Source organism: Ranitomeya variabilis, chromosome 4 (genome assembly GCF_051348905.1).
Source record: "Ranitomeya variabilis isolate aRanVar5 chromosome 4, aRanVar5.hap1, whole genome shotgun sequence".
Taxonomy (NCBI): Eukaryota; Metazoa; Chordata; class Amphibia; order Anura; family Dendrobatidae; genus Ranitomeya; species Ranitomeya variabilis.
In genome coordinates this window covers 373,883,369-373,900,086 of record NC_135235.1, presented here as the reverse complement: position 1 = coordinate 373,900,086, position 16,718 = coordinate 373,883,369, and the positions used below count along the sequence as shown (strand labels likewise).

General features: G+C 43.2%; 1 protein-coding gene across 5 annotated transcripts in view; it reads left to right on the top strand.

Moving 5' to 3' along the window:
- ERCC6 (ERCC excision repair 6, chromatin remodeling factor) overlaps positions 1-16,718 on the top strand; it is a 179,547-nt gene that overhangs the window by 98,497 nt on the left and 64,332 nt on the right. For all 5 annotated transcript variants that reach the window (XM_077250751.1, XM_077250752.1, XM_077250754.1 and 2 more), the window contains exons 11-16: positions 10,644-10,760; positions 10,834-10,929; positions 12,341-12,559; positions 15,740-15,850; positions 15,973-16,092; positions 16,173-16,267. In XM_077250751.1, coding sequence (XP_077106866.1) covers positions 10,644-10,760; positions 10,834-10,929; positions 12,341-12,559; positions 15,740-15,850; positions 15,973-16,092; positions 16,173-16,267 — 758 coding nt within the window. The remainder of the gene's footprint in view (positions 1-10,643; positions 10,761-10,833; positions 10,930-12,340; positions 12,560-15,739; positions 15,851-15,972; positions 16,093-16,172; positions 16,268-16,718) is intronic.

Sequence of the window (16,718 nt, the reverse complement as noted above, 5' to 3'; positions counted from 1 at the left end):
GCTCCTGACACTTTAACCCCCTAAATACTGTGGTCGTTTGCAGTATTTATAAGGCAGTCAGAGGGAGGCAGCTCCTTTTGCCCTCCAATCAGTGCCCCCGCACGCTATCGCTGAGGACCGATTGTTGCCACTGATGTCTTCACCGGGTGACCAGGCTATGGTAAGCCCCTCAGACCATGTGCAGAGCACGGACTCAGGGGCTTGTGTCAGTGCAGCACTGACAGTTATAATCCATTACAATTCTCATGCAGCTGATCCCCGGCTTCCTCTTCATGTTCAAAATGGCCAAGGGCGGGGACAGTGACACCAGCACCGATTGAGCGCCGGCGTCACATATCACAACACTGCCCGAGAGCCCTGGGGGAGAGAGCGAGTGCAGACACCGGTACCGGCACGGGAAGTGAGTATAAGCTTTATTATGTTATCTGGACAAAGCGAGGGGTATGCAAAGTTGTCAAAGTAGTGGACAACTTTTTTAAGGCCTGTAACGCAGACCCGCCTTCAAAGACGTCCCTTACCAAACTCCCCTTCCAAGGTTAGGTTCAAGACTCTTTGGGTCCAAGTTGGATCAAACCTTTTTTACACTACCATCGGTAAGAACACCTCCCTTCCTCAGCCTAAGCCAAAACGCCCTTTAAAGGGCCACTGTCACCCCCTCCAGCCATTATAAACTAAAAGAGCCACCTTGTGCAGCAGTAATGCTGCATTCTAACAAGGTGGCTCTTTTAGTTTTTGGTGCATGTATTCCCAAAATAAAGCGTTTTATAACTTCTCCAAAATACCTATCTTTCGCCAGGGAGGCAGGTCCTCACCCCCCTGCTTGAAACGCCACACTGCCGTCACTCAAATCTTCAGGGGCGCCGGGCACCGCCCCCTCCGCGCTGTTTTCACATGAAATCCGGCGCCTGCGCTGTGTAGTACTGTCTGGTGCAGGCGCAGTGAGCTCTGGCCATCTGACGTCACAGCCAGGCTTGCAGACGGCCGCCCTGTTTGTGAATCCCAGCCCCGCACTCTGCATAATGCATAACACACTGCGGGGCTGGGATTCACAAGGTGGGTGGCCGCACTGGCCACACAGGCGCAGTCTGCAAGTCTGGCTGTGACGTCAGACGGCCAGAGCTCACTGCACCTGCACCAGACAGTACTACACAGCGCAGGCGCCGGATTTCATGCGAAAACAGCGCGGAGGGGGCGGTGCCCGGCGCCCCTGAAGATTTGAGTGACGGCAGTGTGGTGTTTCAAGCAGGGGGGTGAGGACCTGCCTCCCTGGCGAAAGACCGGTATTTTGGAGAAGTTATAAAACGCTTTAATTTGGGAATACATGCACCAAAAACTAAAAGAGCCACCTTGTTAGAATGCAGCATTACTGCTGCACAAGGTGGCTCTTTTAGTTTATAACGGCTGGAGGGGGTGACAGTGGCCCTTTAACTATGAGACGTTCTCTTCAGTTTCGTCCCTTCTCTTCCCTTGGGACCTCCTCCCAATAGGACCATTCTTCTACCTAGTGGGAGAGAAGAGAAGGAAGCAGTCATTCAAGCCTGCCCCTAACTGGCACACAAGGGGTTGTTCTTCCCACTCTAATAGATTCTCCCTTGATTGACTAGTCACCCCCACCTGGGAACCCTCCCAGGGTGGGTGGCCATCTTTTACTCTACCAGGATGTGTGGCTATCTGTGGTCGACGGCGCCTGGGTCAGAGAGATTGTGATCTCCGGGTACAAAATAAAATTTTCTACACTTCCCCACCCCAGGAAGTCTCCCAGCTCAGGTCCCAGGTTTCTTTCAAGCCATCTCCTCACTCCTCCACAGAGGAGTCATCGTACCTGTTCCTTCTCAAGAATGCTTTTCAAGTTTTTATTCCAACCTTTTTGTTCCAAAGAAGGGCAGCTCTCTCTCTCCAATTCTGGACCTCAAATGACTTAACCCCTTACTGACCTCGGACGGGATAGTACGTCCGAGGTCAGCTCCCCTGCTTTGATGCAGGGCTCCGGGGTGAGCCCGCATCAAAGCCGGGACATGTCAGCTGTTTTGAACAGCTGACATGTGCCCGCAATAGCGGCGGGTGAAATCGTGATTCACCCGCCGCTATTAACTAGTTAAATGCCGCTGTCAAACGCAGACAGCGGCACTTAACTACCGCATCCGGCCGGGCGGCCGGAAATGACGTCATCGCCGACCCCCGTCACATGATCGGAGGTCGGCGATGCTTCAGAATGGTAACCATAGAGGTCCTTGAGACCTCTATGGCTACTGATCCCCGGCAGCTGTGAGCGCCACCCTGTGGTCGGCGCTCACAGCACACCTGATTTTCTGCTGCATAGCAGCGAACAGCAGATCACTGCTATGTAGCAGAGGCGATCGTGCTGTGCCTGCTTCTAGCTTCCCATGGAGGCTATTGAAGCATGGCAAAAGTAAAAAAAAAAAAAAAAAGTTAAAAAAAAGTGAAAAAAATAAAAAAATATGAAAGTTTAAATCACCCCCCTTTCGCCCCAATCAAAATAAATAAAAAAAAATCAAACCTACACATGTTTGGTATCGCCGCCTTCAGAATCGCCCGATCTATCAATAAAAAAAAGCATTAACCTGATCGCTAAACAGCGTAGCGAGAAAAAAATTCGAAACGCCAGAATTACGTTTTTTTGGTCGCCGCGATATTGCATTAAAATGCAATAACGGGCGATCAAAAGAACGTATCTGCACCAAAATGCTATAATTAAAAACACCATCTCGGCACGCAAAAATAAGCCCTCACCTGACCCCAGATCACGAAAAATGGAGACGCTACGAGTATCGGAAAATGGCGCTTTTTTTTTTTTTTTTTTTGCAAAGTTTGGGTTTTGTTTTCACCACTTAGGTGAAAAATAACCTAGTCATGTTAGGTGTCTATGAACTCGTTCTGACCTGGAGAATCATAATGGCTGGTCAGTTTTAGCATTTAGTGAACCTAGCAAAAAAGCCAAACAAAAAACAAGTGTGGGACTGCACTTATTTTTGCAATTTCACTGCACTTGGAAATTTTTTCCCGTTTTTTAGTACACGACATGGTAAAACCAATGATGTCGTTCAAAAGTACAACTTGTCCCGCAAAAAATAAGCCCTCACATGGCCAAATTGACGGAGAAATAAAAAAGTTATGGCTCTGGGAAGGAGGGGAGTGAAAAACGAACACGGAAAAACGGAAAATCCCAAGGTCATGAAGGGGTTAAAAGACGAGTACGTCTCCGTCACTTCAGGATGGAATGTCTTTACTTGGTAATTGCTTCTATGGAACCCGAGGAGTTGCTCTGCTTGTAGGACAATCAAGATGCTTACCTTCACATTCCAGTCTGTGTCCCGCATGTAAATTTCTCCAATTCACGGCTCATGGGGAACATTATCAATTCACTGATCTCCCCTTCTGCCTAGCTTCTGCCTCCAGGGTGTTTGTGAAGGTGATGGCAACCGTCATGGACATTCTTTGATCCAAGGAGATAGTAATGATCCCCTGTCTGGACACTTTCTTGGTCAAGGGGAGACTGTTGCCAGAGTCCTCAGAACACCTTGGATGCGTTTGCTTGTCTTGGCTGCGTTTGCTTGTCTTGGCTGCATAGTCAACACGGCAAAATCTTCCTCGATTCCATCTCAACGCCTAGTATTCTTGAGCTGGTTATTTTTCTGATCGCTCCAAATTCCTCCTTCCAGAGTAAAAGATCTCTGCTTTCCGTCGGAGAATTCGTTCTCTGATGTACCTTTCTCCACATTATCTTCGGCCATACATGAGTGTACTGGGGAAGATGATTGCTGCCATAGAAGCTGTGCCTATTTGCCAGTTCCATTCCTGCCCCCTGTGAAAGTGGGACTACAGCATCTCTTCTGTGGACCGTCCCATCCTACTGCCCCTCCGATTGAGACTGTCCTTGACATGGTGGATTCTCTCCCTATCCATTCGACTTGGGAGATCATTCCTTCCTCTCCACTGGCAAGTCGTCACTACCAACGCCAGTTTCCTCGGATGGGGAGCGGTCTTCCTTCATCACACAGTCCAGAGCCACTGGAATTCTCAGGAAGTCTCTCTTCCAATCAATCTACTAGAAATCAGGCAACACCACGGCCAAGGCATACATAAACCACCAGGGTGGTACACGCAGCAAGTCCGTTATGATGGAGGTATGAAGCATTCTGGTTTAGGTTGGGCGGCGCGTGCCAGTGATATTGACAATGCACATTCCCCAGGGGTCAACAATGGCACCGTTGTCTTCAAAAGTTGTCAGGGTCTCTCCTCAGGCAAAGGTTCATCAACCACGACGTATTCTATCAGATCTGTCAGAGATCGGGCACCCCCGAAGTTGATCTAAATCTAATGGCATCTTGGATGAATCACAAGGTGCCTCACTTCGTAGCCATGTCTCCTCATGACTTCTGACGGTCGGTTACGACTCCCTGGTTATTCCATATTTTCAGCTTCCTTACCTCTTTCCACCTCTCCCGCTGATCACGAGTATCGCCAATAATATCAAGAAAGAAAGAGTCCCAATAATCGTGGTGCCACCAGACTGGCCCAGAAGGGCCTGGTATGCAGAGTTAGTCAATCTGCTCACAGATGTTCTCTGGAAACCTCCAGAGCATCGAGACCTACTCTCATAGGGTCTTCTCTTCCAACAGAATTCTGTTTCTGAATTTAGTAGCATGGCTGCTGAGGCCGCCGGTCTGAGGGAAGCAGGTTTTTCATTCCAGGTCAATACAGACGCAAGAAAGTCCTCAAAAAATAAAGAAAACACTCAAATAACACATCCTAGATCTGAATGAATGAAATATTCTCATTGAATACTTTGATTTGTACAAAGTTGAATGTGCTGACAACAAAATCATCAATGGAAATCAAATTTATTAGCCAATGGAGAAATTAATTTCTGCGTCTCCTCCACACCTGTGATGCAATTCTCTGTTGCGAGAGCATCGGAGCACTGACAATCGGATCATTCTCGCAGCAGAGCAAAAACCGAAGGTCATTAGCCTATCACATCCAATGCCATATGCTAGTTTGATTCCACCCGAATTTTGCGTACATATATTAAGCTCATGTTCACACGGTCAGTATTTGGTCAGTATTTGTAAGCTAAAACCAGGAATGGAACAATTAAAGGAAAAGTATAATGGAAGCACGTCACCAATTCTGTATTATCACCACTCCTGGTTTTGGCATAACAAAGACTGATGTGAAATACTAATCTTATACTGAACATGTCAGTGCAGATATATATATATACTGCACAGCACCACGTCTCCTGTTTTGTATATATCCACTGCACAGTACCACGCCTCCCATCCTGTGAGCACGTGTGTGTGTATATATATATATGTGTATATATATATATGTATATATATATATGTATATATATATATATGTATATATATATATGTGTATATATATATATGTGTATATATATATATATATATATATATATATATATATATATATATATATATATATATATATATATATATATATATATATATATATTGCTGTACAGTACCAAGTCTCCTGTCCTGTATATATACACTGCACAATCACAACTCGTCCTGTATATGTACACTGCACAGTACCACTCCTCCTGTCCTGTATATATACAATGCACAGTGTCACTCCTACTGTCCTATATATATATATATACTGCAACGGACCACTCCTCCTTTCCTGTATACAGTACAGACCAAAAGTTTGGACACACCTTCTCATGTAAAGATTTTTCTGTATATTCATGACTGAAAATTGTAAATTGACACTGAAGGCATCAAAACTATGAATTAACACGTGTGAAATTACCGTATTTTTCGGACTATAGGACGCACCGGACTATAAGGCGCACCCAGGTTTTAGAGGTGGAAAATAGGGAAAAATATATTTGAAGCAAAAAAAATGTGGTAAAATATTTAATAACATAAATAACATACTATATGTGGTGTTATTATATATAGTAGTATGTTATTATGTTGGAAGCTGCGGGACCAGTGTGGTGTCTGTGAAGTACTATATGAAGATGCTGGAGGGTGAGTATAAGAATGGGGGCACAGGGCTTATAGTGAAAGCACCACTCCAGCACTGCAAAATAACACTGGAGTGCTGCTTTAAAATCCCATGGGAGAACTATAACTCCCAGCATGTCCTGAAGATCCTATGACATGCTGGGAGTTATAGTTCACCAAAGGAGTGGCAGAGTGCTTTATTGTGTTTTATAAAGACTAACCTCTTAATTGTGGGAGCCAGCCTGTGGTGAGGTAAAAGCTGGAGCATCCCATGGCTGCACACACAGAGCCCCCTCTCTTGTTGCCTTTCCACAGCGCACGCTGCACGACATAAGAGGAAGCTGCAGATTCTAGGTGGGAGTCTGAAGGACCTATGATGATGTCAGAAGAGGGAGGGCTCTGAGCTGCCATGTGATTCTCCAGCCCGCCCACTTCTGACATCACACAGGTCCTCCCTGTGCACCAGACAGCTCAGCGTCCAGCACAGGCAGGTAGACAGCGATCTCCTGGCCCCTGCTGCTGCTGCCTCCTCCCCTGGACACACAGATTCTCCCCAGAATCAGTGCTGAGGAAACTGTGTCGCTGCTTAAGTGCAGTATTCATTTGCTGCTCCAGGCTCACCGCTCAGCTGATCGGTGGGCGGGGAGCAGCTAATAAATATTCACTGCACTTAATCAGCGGGGCCATGTGCTTTCCCCAGCAGCTGATTCCGGGCAGCGGGGACATCCTGAAGTGGGATAACAGTGCGATCCCACTCGCTGCTGCCCCCCTCCCCACATGCTATATCCGTACTATAAGACGCACCCACACTTTCCTCCCAAATTTGGAGGAAAAAAAGTGCGTCTTATAGTCAGAAAAATACGGGTATATACTGAACAAAAAAGTGTGAAACAACTGAAAATGTCTTATATTCTAGGTTCTTCAAAGTAGCCACCTTTTGCTTTGATGACTGCTTTGCACATTCTTGGCATTCTGTTGATGAGCTTCAAGAGGTAGTCACCAGAAAGGTCTTCCAACAATCTTGAAGGAGTTCCCAGAGATGCTTAGCACTTGTTGGCCCTTTTGCCTTCACTCTGCGGTCCAGCTCACCCCAAACCATCTCGATTAGGTTCAGGTCTGGTGACTGTGGAGGCCAGGTCATCTGGCGTAGCACCTCATCACTCTCCTTCTTGGTCAAATAGCCATTACACAGCCTGGGATTGTGTTTGGGGTCATTGTCCTGTTGAAAAATAAATGATGGTCCAACTAAACGCAAACCGGATGGAATAGCATGCTCCTGCAAGATGCCGCCCCCACACCATCGCACCTCCTCCATGCTTCACGGTGGGAACCAGGCATGTAGAGTCCATCCGTTCACCTTTTCTGTGTCGCACAAAGACATGGTGGTTGGAACCAAAGATCTCAAATTTGGACTCATCAGACCAAAGCACAGATTTCCACTCGTCTAATGTCCATTCCTTGTGTTCTTTATCCCAAATAAGTCTCTTCTGCTTGTTGCCTGTCCTTAGCAGTGGTTTCCTAGCAGCTATTTTACCATGAAGGCCTGCTGCACAAAGTCTCCTCTTAACAGTTGTTGTAGAGATGTGTCTGCTGCTAGAACTCTGTGTGGCATTGACCTGGTCTCTAATCTGAGCTGCTGTTAATCTGCGATTTCTGAGGCTGGTGAGTCGGATAAACTTCTCCTCAGAAGCAGAGGTGACTCTTGGTCTTCCTTTCCTGGGGCGGTCCTCATGTGAGCCAGTTTCTTTGTAGTGCTTGATGGTTTTTGCAACTGCACTTGGGGACACTTTTTCAAAGTTTTCCCAATTTTTCGGATTGACTGATCTTCATTTCTTAAAGTAATGATGGCCTCTCGTTTTTCTTTACTTACAGTAGCTGCCCACTGGAACTTTTCAACCTTTTCCCACATATCATGCTTCAAACCTAAAGATACCAAAGGTAAATTTTTGGTGATGAATCAACAACAAGTGGAACACAATTGTGAAGTAGAACGAAATTTATTGGTTATTTTAAATTTTTGTGGAAATTCAAAAATTGAAAAGTGGGGCGTGCAATATTATTCGGCCCCTTTACTTTCAGTGCAGCAAACTCACTGCAGAAGTTCATTGTGGATCTCTGAATGATCCAATGTTGTCCTAAATACCTAATGATGATAAATATAATCCACTTGTGTGTAATCAAGTCTCCGTATAAATGCACCTGCTCTGTGATAGTCTCAGGGTTCTGTTTGAAGCAGAGAGAGCATCATGAAGACCAAGAAACACAACAGGCAGGTCCATGATACTGTTGTGGAGAAGTTTAAAGCTGGATTTGGATACAAAATGATTTCCAAAACTTTAAACATCCCAAGGAGCACTGTGCAAGCAATCATATTGAAATGGAAGCAGTATCATACCACTGCAAATCTACCAAGACCCGGCCGTCCCTCTAAACTTTCATCTCAAACAAGAAGACTGATCAGAGATGCAGCCAAGAGGCCCATGATCACTCTGGAAGAACTACAGAGATCTACAGCTGAGGTGGGACAGTCTGTCCATAGGACAACAGTCGTACACTGCACAAATCTGGCCTTTGAGTGGCAAGAAGAAAGCCATTTCTCAAAGATATCCAAAAAAGTGTTGTTTGAAGTTTGCAACAAGCCACCTGGGAGACACACCAAACATGTGGAAGAAGGGGCTCTGGTCAAATTAAACCAAAATCAAACTTTTTGGCAACAATGCCAAACGATATGTTTGGCTTAAAGGCAATACAGCTCATCACCCTGAACACACCATCCCCACTGTCAAACGTGGTGGCAGCTTCATGGTTTGGGCCTGCTTTTCTTTAGCAGGGACAGGGAAGATGGTTAAAATTGATGGGAACATGGATGGAGCCAAATACAGGACCATTCTTGAAGAAAACCTGTTGGAGTCTGCAAAAGACCAGATACGGGGACGGAAATTTGTCTTCCAACAAGACAATGATCCCAAACATACAGCAAAATCTACAATGGAATGGTTCACAAATAAACGTATCCAGGTGTTAGAATGGTCAAGTCAAAGTCCAGACCCCAATCCAGTTGAGAATCTGTGGAAAGAGCTGAAAACTGCTGTTCACAAACGATCTCCATCAAACCTCACTGAGCTCGAGCTGTTTGCCAAAGAAGAATGGGCAAGAATTTCAGTCTCTCGATGTACAAAACTGATAGAGATATACCCCAAGGGACTTGCAGCTGTAATCGCAGCAAAAGGTGGCGCAACAAAGTATTAAGTTAAAGGGGCCGAATAATATTTCACACCCTACTTTTCAGTTTTTGAATTTCCACAAAATTTTAAATAACCAATAAATTTTGTTCAACTTCACAATTGTGTTCCACTTGTTGTTGATTCTTCACCAAAAATTAACATTTGGTAACTAGATTTAAAGCATGATATGTGGGAAAAGGTTGAAAAGTTCCAGGGGGCCGAATACTTTCACAAGGCACTGTATATATGTATGTATGTATATATATACCACAGTACCACTCCGCCTGTCCTGTATATATACACTGCACACTATCATTTCTCCTGTCCTGTATATATACACTTAACAGTACCACTTCTCCTGTCCTGTTCTGTTCTCGGAGAGACGACATTGGACTTTGGGAAGGTCAATACCGGTTTATTATTTTCAGTATTCCTATGGGGAAAAAATATATATATATTGGAAAACCCATTTAAATGGATTATCCCAAGTCGCTGGGGTCCAACTGCTGGGACCCCCATGATCCCGAGAACTGGAGCTCTAAAGAGCACCATGTAAATAGACCTGTGGTCGATCATGCGCACTGCGGTGCCATACACATGTTGCACTTGAAATAACGCCTTTAGGAGGATTGTTGAGAGGCACGACAAAGTATAGCAAAATTCACTGATCAAGGGTGGGGAGTGTTTGAGTATGTGGGCTGGTGGGGTTTGTGTGGCAGGACTGCTTTTCTGTCCCAGTCCGGCGCTGCTTACTGGCACATCCATTTGCGGTAAGCACCTGGAAACTATGAAGTCGCAGTACTTCAAATGTTGGAACAGGGTTAAAGAACACCTGTAATTGTATTTTATTTGTTCATAAATCATTGATACACATGGAAGGAAGATAGATTTATGTATCTTAACAGAAAAATCTTTGTTTTTCCTCCTGTGTTGTCACTCTCCATATTCACAATTCACAAATATAATCCTGGACAGTGCTCCATGAGAAACCTAGTGTGCTCAACCATGCAGATTTATATGTCACTGATGCTAATCCTGCTGCCACCAATCTGTTTACTCCACAAACTGTTAATAAATTCTCATCCCCCCTGGACAAATGAATCCCTTACTTATTTAAAAAATAAAATAAAATGTAAAAAAAAGCGTGAAAGAGTGAGTTTGGAGCTAATGGAATACAGGTGACCATGACTGCTGCGGCTTGAAGGGTTGGGATTTCAAAATGCACCTTAATATTTTAGTTGCACAAGTATTTTTGGTTAATTAGCACTTTAAACAATTGCCTGAAGCTTTCAGCTTACATAAATGCTATTCTTAATAATTAGGACCCCTCACTGAGTATGGTACGACAATCAGATGATGCCTATTTGGGGCATTTTAGAATAAAATAATGCTGATTACTGCCTACTTCATATCCTAGGTAAAAACTGCATACAAATGTGCCTGTGTTCTGCGTGACACCATAAACCCTTATCTCCTGAGACGTATGAAGGCAGATGTGAAGATGAGTCTCTCGCTTCCTGACAAAAATGAGCAGGTGAACTGCATTGTCCAAGTTTTGTACATGATATATTAGAGTTTAGTCTTCGTTTTAATCTCCTGCTTTTCAGGTTCTGTTTTGCCGACTGACAGATGAGCAGAGACAGGTCTACCAGAACTTTTTAGACTCCAAGGAAGTGTATGGGATTCTGAATGGTGACATGAGGGTAAATATTCACAACCTTGCAGAATAACTCTCATTCCTGTCCTCTTAATTTCGCTCTCATCCTGCATTACTGAGTTTGATGGCACGTGTCTGCTGCTGTAGGAGCTTCTGTCTCCAGTATGCATTGAGTGGCAGTACAATGTATCGTGGAGGTTATCATGTTGGACTACTTCAAAATTGGGGGAATACAGAGTATACTGGTTAAAAAACAGTTTATTGGTGGACAAAGTAGCCAAACTGTAAGTGTGCAACAAAGACAAGCAGAAGAATGTAACAATTAAAAAGTAATCTCCAACTAAATAATGTTCACACTACAGGGGAACATGGATGAGTCATTAGTCTATGAATGGTTTGTAAGAAGCTGTACAGAGAAAAAAATAAAATACTAAATAACTGAGTAATAGTGGCCAGTATTAGCGTATCATAAACAAATGTACAAAGTATCAAGACATCTTACCGTAATGTAGGAGACGGCACAGTGCTCAAAAATCTGGTGAATCCATCCCCAGCACGCGTTTCGCATAGATATTATCCCTGCTTTCTCAAGGGTAGGTATGATAAAGTGGTGCACAAAAGGACCTTTTGTAGCTATATTGACGGGTCACATGGAAACTTGTCACCCAATGACGCTGTTTTTCAGTGCTAGCTATCTCTAGCATTTATATTGGTACTCTCCCCATCCTTCACTATACCACATTCAATGTACTTAGATCCCCTGTGATGCTGCAGTGCGCGCCTCACTCTGTGCTGGGCCGCGCATCTATGGGAACCTTTGACTGTGTCACACTCCGGCGCTGTTGGGACCTGATGGCTGGGCTCCTCTAGCATGAGGCACGCCCCTTGAGAGCAGCGTCATTGGGTGACTGACTGTTTCCATGTGATCCGTCACTATAGCTACAAAAGGTCCTTTTGTTCCCCACTTTCTCATACCTCCCCTTGAGAAAGCAGGGTTAATATCCACACGAAACGCGTGCTGGGGATGGATTCACCGATTTTTGAGCACTGTGCCATCTCTTACTATATGACAAGATGTCTTGATACTTTGTACATTTGCCATGGCTGGTCACTATTACTCATTCAGTTATTATATTTTTTCAATGAACACCATCTTATAATCCATTCATGACTAATGACATTATTTAGATGGAGATGACTTTTTAATTGTTACATTCATCTGTTTGTCCTTTTTGTACACTTTTAAATTTTGGCTACTTTGTCCACTAATAAAAAACAGTTTTTTAACCAAAATACACCGTATTCCTCCTATTTTGAAGTTATGGTTTGGTTGTGCTCTTCTGTATGTGAGTATTTGGCACTGGATCGGTGCCTAGTCTCATAAATTAATATTGCACTGGGTTTTGTTCTGCTAATATGTTGGACTACTTGTAGTGAACTAAATTTTTTTCATACAGGTGTTTCCCGGTCTGATTGCCTTGAGAAAAATCTGCAATCACCCAGATTTGTTCACAGGAGGAACTAAAATTCTTAAGGGAACCAAAGATGAGGATCTAGAAGAAGGAGACCGATTTGGTTACTACAAGCGGTCAGGAAAAATGATAGTGGTGGAGTCACTTCTGAAGATCTGGCATCGTCAGGGACACAGAGTTCTTCTTTTCACTCAGTCACGACAGGTTGGGATGTGAAGTTACATTGTCGAGTGTTGCATAGTTATTAATGCTGTCTTGCTCTCAAACAGTGCAGACTCTCTTAAAGGGAATTTGTAATCGGTATTTTCCACTTAATCTGTGAGCAGCATAATATAGTCCCTGATGTCACTTACTGGGCTGCTTACTGCAATTTTGATAAAATCACTGTTTTATTGGCAGCTTTATGTGCACTGTGCATAGGCAGAAAGCTGCCAATCCATGGTGGGGTGGAGTTATACAGAGCTTTATGGATATGGATCACTAAATGGCAGCAGATTTACTAGCCTTTTAGTGATAATCTCCTGTTGATAAAACTGGTTTTATCAACACTACAGCAATCGGTCAAGTAAGTGACACCTCATGGGAATCTGGGTCTCTGCCCCTACATCATGCAGCGCTCAGATTAAGTTGTAAATACCGGGTGACAGATTCCCTTTAAAGTGTGTTACATTCATCACATCAGTCATGGTGCTTGGTAAATAAGTTTTTGCCACCCATTAATGGGCTTACTTTGGCTCATTTTTTACATCTGTACAGTCACAATTTAGGCCATGGCCATCCGCCAATCTGTGCCCCAGTTTCATGAAGTTTCTCCCTTGTGTTGGACTAGGGGCAATAAGTGTCTTAAATCACATAATTAACCCCTTTCCGACATCAGGCGTAATAGTATGTCAACGTTGGATACCTTCCCTTTGTTGTGGGCTCCGGTGGTGAGCTCACTTCTTTTCCAGTACATGTCAGCTGTTTTGAACAGCTGACATGTGCCGCTAAGCCGAGGGCGGAATAGCATACCACCCTTTAAATGCTGTCAAACTCTTGACAGCGGCATTTAACACGTGCTTCCGGCAAGCGCGCCGGAAATCCTGCCCATCAGCGCCCGTGTCCCTTGACCGCGGGTTGCAGATAGGTTGGCAAGTCAGTAATTCTGCTACATACAGGCTATCTTATCTGAACATTGCCTGTATGTTGCAGAGCCGATTGTTTTATGGCAGCTTGAAGCCATAATGAAGCATGCCTAAAGTAAAAAGATATGTTTTAAAAAATATTTAAAAAAATAATAAAAATAAAAGTTCAAATCACCCCCCTTTTGCCCCATTCAAAATTAAAAAAAAAAAAAAAAATCAAACATACAAATATTTTGTATTGCCGCGTTCAAAATCGCCCGATATATCAACATAAAAAAGAATTGGCACGATCGCTAAACTACGTAATGAGAAAAAAAGTTAAAGCACCAGAATTGCTTTTTTTTTTTTCCTTTTGGTCGCTGCAACAATGCATTAATATGCAAAAATGGGCAATCAAAAGATCGTATCTGCACCAAAATGGTATCATTTAACCCCTTAACCCTCTGAGCTTTTTTCGGCTTTGCGTTTTCGTTTTTCGCTCCCCTTCTTCCCAGAGCCATAACGTTTATTTTTCTGTCAATATGGCCATGTGAGGGCTTATTTTTTGCAGGATGAGTTGTACTTTTGAACGACATCATTGATTTTCCTATGTCGTGTACTAGAAAACGGGGAAAAAAATTCAAGTGCAGTGAAATTGCAAATAAAGTGCAATCCCACGCTTGCTTTTTGTTTGGCTTTTTTATTAGGTTCAGTTATTGATAATACTAACCTGCCATTTTGATTCTCCAGGTCATTACGAGTTCATAGAGACCAAACATGTCTAGGTTTTTTTTTTTATCTAAGTGGTGAAAAAAATTCCAAACTTTGTAAAAAAAAAAAAAAATGCGGCAATTTCTGATTCCCGTAGCGTCTCCATATTTCGTAATCTCTGGAGGGGTGAGGACTTATTTTTTGCGTGCCGAGCTGACGTTTTTAATGATACCATATTAGTGCAGATACGTTCTTTTGATTTCCCATTATTGCATTTTAATGCAATGTCGCGATGACCAAAAAAAACTGGAATTCTGGCGTTTTGATTTTTTTTCTCGCTACACTGTTTAGCGATCAGGTTAATTTTTTATTGATAGACCGGGCGGTTTTGAACGCGGCGATACCAAATGTGTATGTATGATTCTTTTTTTATTTTATTTTACTTTGAATAGGACAAAAGGGGGGTGATTTGAACTTTTATTTTTTTATATTTAAAAAAAAATATTATTTTTTCCGTTTGGCATGTTTCAATAGTCTCCACAGGAGACTAGAAGCTGCCATAACCCGATCGGCTCTGGTACATGGAGGCGATTACCAGATCGCCTCTATATAGCAGAATTACTCACTTGCTATGAGTGCCAACCACTGGGTGGCGCTCACAGCAAGCCGTCACTGACAACCATAGAAGTCTCCAGGAGACCTCCAGTTGTCATGCCAACACACCCATAGGTAACCCGCGGGTCACCGGTAGGTAACCCGTTGACAGCAGCATTTAATAGGTTAATAGCCGTGGGTGGATCGTGATTCCACCCGCAGCTATTCCTTGCACATGCCAGCTGTTCAAAACAGCTGATATGTGCCGGGAAAGATGTGGGCTCATCGCTGGAGCCCACATCAAAGGGAGGGAGTCCGACATTGGCGTAAATGTACGCCTGATGTCAGAAAGGGGTTAAAATGTCAGCTCGGTGTGCAAAAAATAAGCCCTCACCCATCTAGAGATCGCGAAAAATGGAGAATGCTACAGGTATCGGAAAATGACACAATTTTTTTTTCTTTAACAAACTTTGGCATTTATTCTCACCACTTAGATTAAAAAAAACCTAGACGTGTTAGGTGTCTATGAACTCGTAATGACCTGGAGAATCATAATGGCAGGTCAGTTTTGGCATTTAGTGAACATAGTAAAAAAGCAAAATAAAAAGCAATTGTAATATTGCACTTTTTTGCAATTTCATCGCTCTTGGAATTTTTTGTTACGTTTTCCAGTGCACGATATGTTAATACAAATGGTGTCGCTCAAAAGTACAACACCTCCTTCAAAAAACCAAACCTTCACATGGCCATATTGACCGAAAAATAAAAAAGTTATGGCTCTGGGAAGAACGGGAGCAAAAAAAAAAACAAAAACGCAAAACCAAAAAAAGCTCTGGGGGTTAAGGGGTTAATATTGTGCAATTAATTGTAGTCCGATTGCACCAGAATGAATAAATCTTGTTCCCATTGTAGCTTGTTTTAAAATGAATAGTTTGGTAATGGCTCCATGCATTGGTCTGATCATGTTGTCTGTTAGATGATACATATCCTGGAGGCATTTATTCTGAGGGTCGGTTATACGTACCTGAAGATGGACGGCACTACAACTGTAGCATCACGACAGCCTCTTATCTCAAAGTTTAATGAGGTAATGGATGTCCAATGACCTAAATCTTCTCTCTGTATTTCTATGGTTGTTTTCTTCTGTGCATGGTGCAGTGTCACACCGCTAGCGTTTGCTCTGCTGTTGTCAGCCTGTTTGTGTTACAGGACTCCTCCATATTTGTGTTCCTCCTTACCACCAGAGTTGGGGGTCTGGGTGTAAATCTGACTGGAGCCAACAGAGTTGTCATCTATGATCCGGACTGGAATCCCAGCACAGATACACAGGTAGGTTATGGGGGGCAGAAATAAGTTGTATAGTGCAGCAGCACTTTAATTGCTCAGCTTTTACAATATTGTGGTTCCAGGCTCGAGAGCGATCATGGAGAATTGGGCAAAAGAAAGAAGTTACTGTTTACAGGCTGCTCACTGCCGGAACGATAGAAGAAAAGATTTACCATAGGTAACCTGGCTCCTCACTGCAGAGGATAAAGTGATCTGCTGTGGCATTGATCAGTGTGCTGTTATATAGCTGGTTTTCATAAACAACCGTAACCACAAAGGTTACACTCCGTATCAAAATATATTTAGTGGAACCCAAAAAAATGGAGAACAAGGAATGTGTACAACAATAAGCGAAAATTTATTTAAACATTTACATATAGATTAAAAAAAAACGATGCCTCATATCAGGCTATAAAGACACAACAAAAAAGACTGACACCCTTTTATAGGTGACTTGTAAAGTTACATTAAGCTAAGTGGTTGCAGTAGTCACGTGCACATTTGTCCGAACAAATAAAAATACTTCACTATACTGACCTGACAATACCAAAATTACCAATCATAGGCTATAAGTGCCTTTTATAGCATTCAATCAAAGGTGCATGTGACCACAAGATAAAATAGTGGCT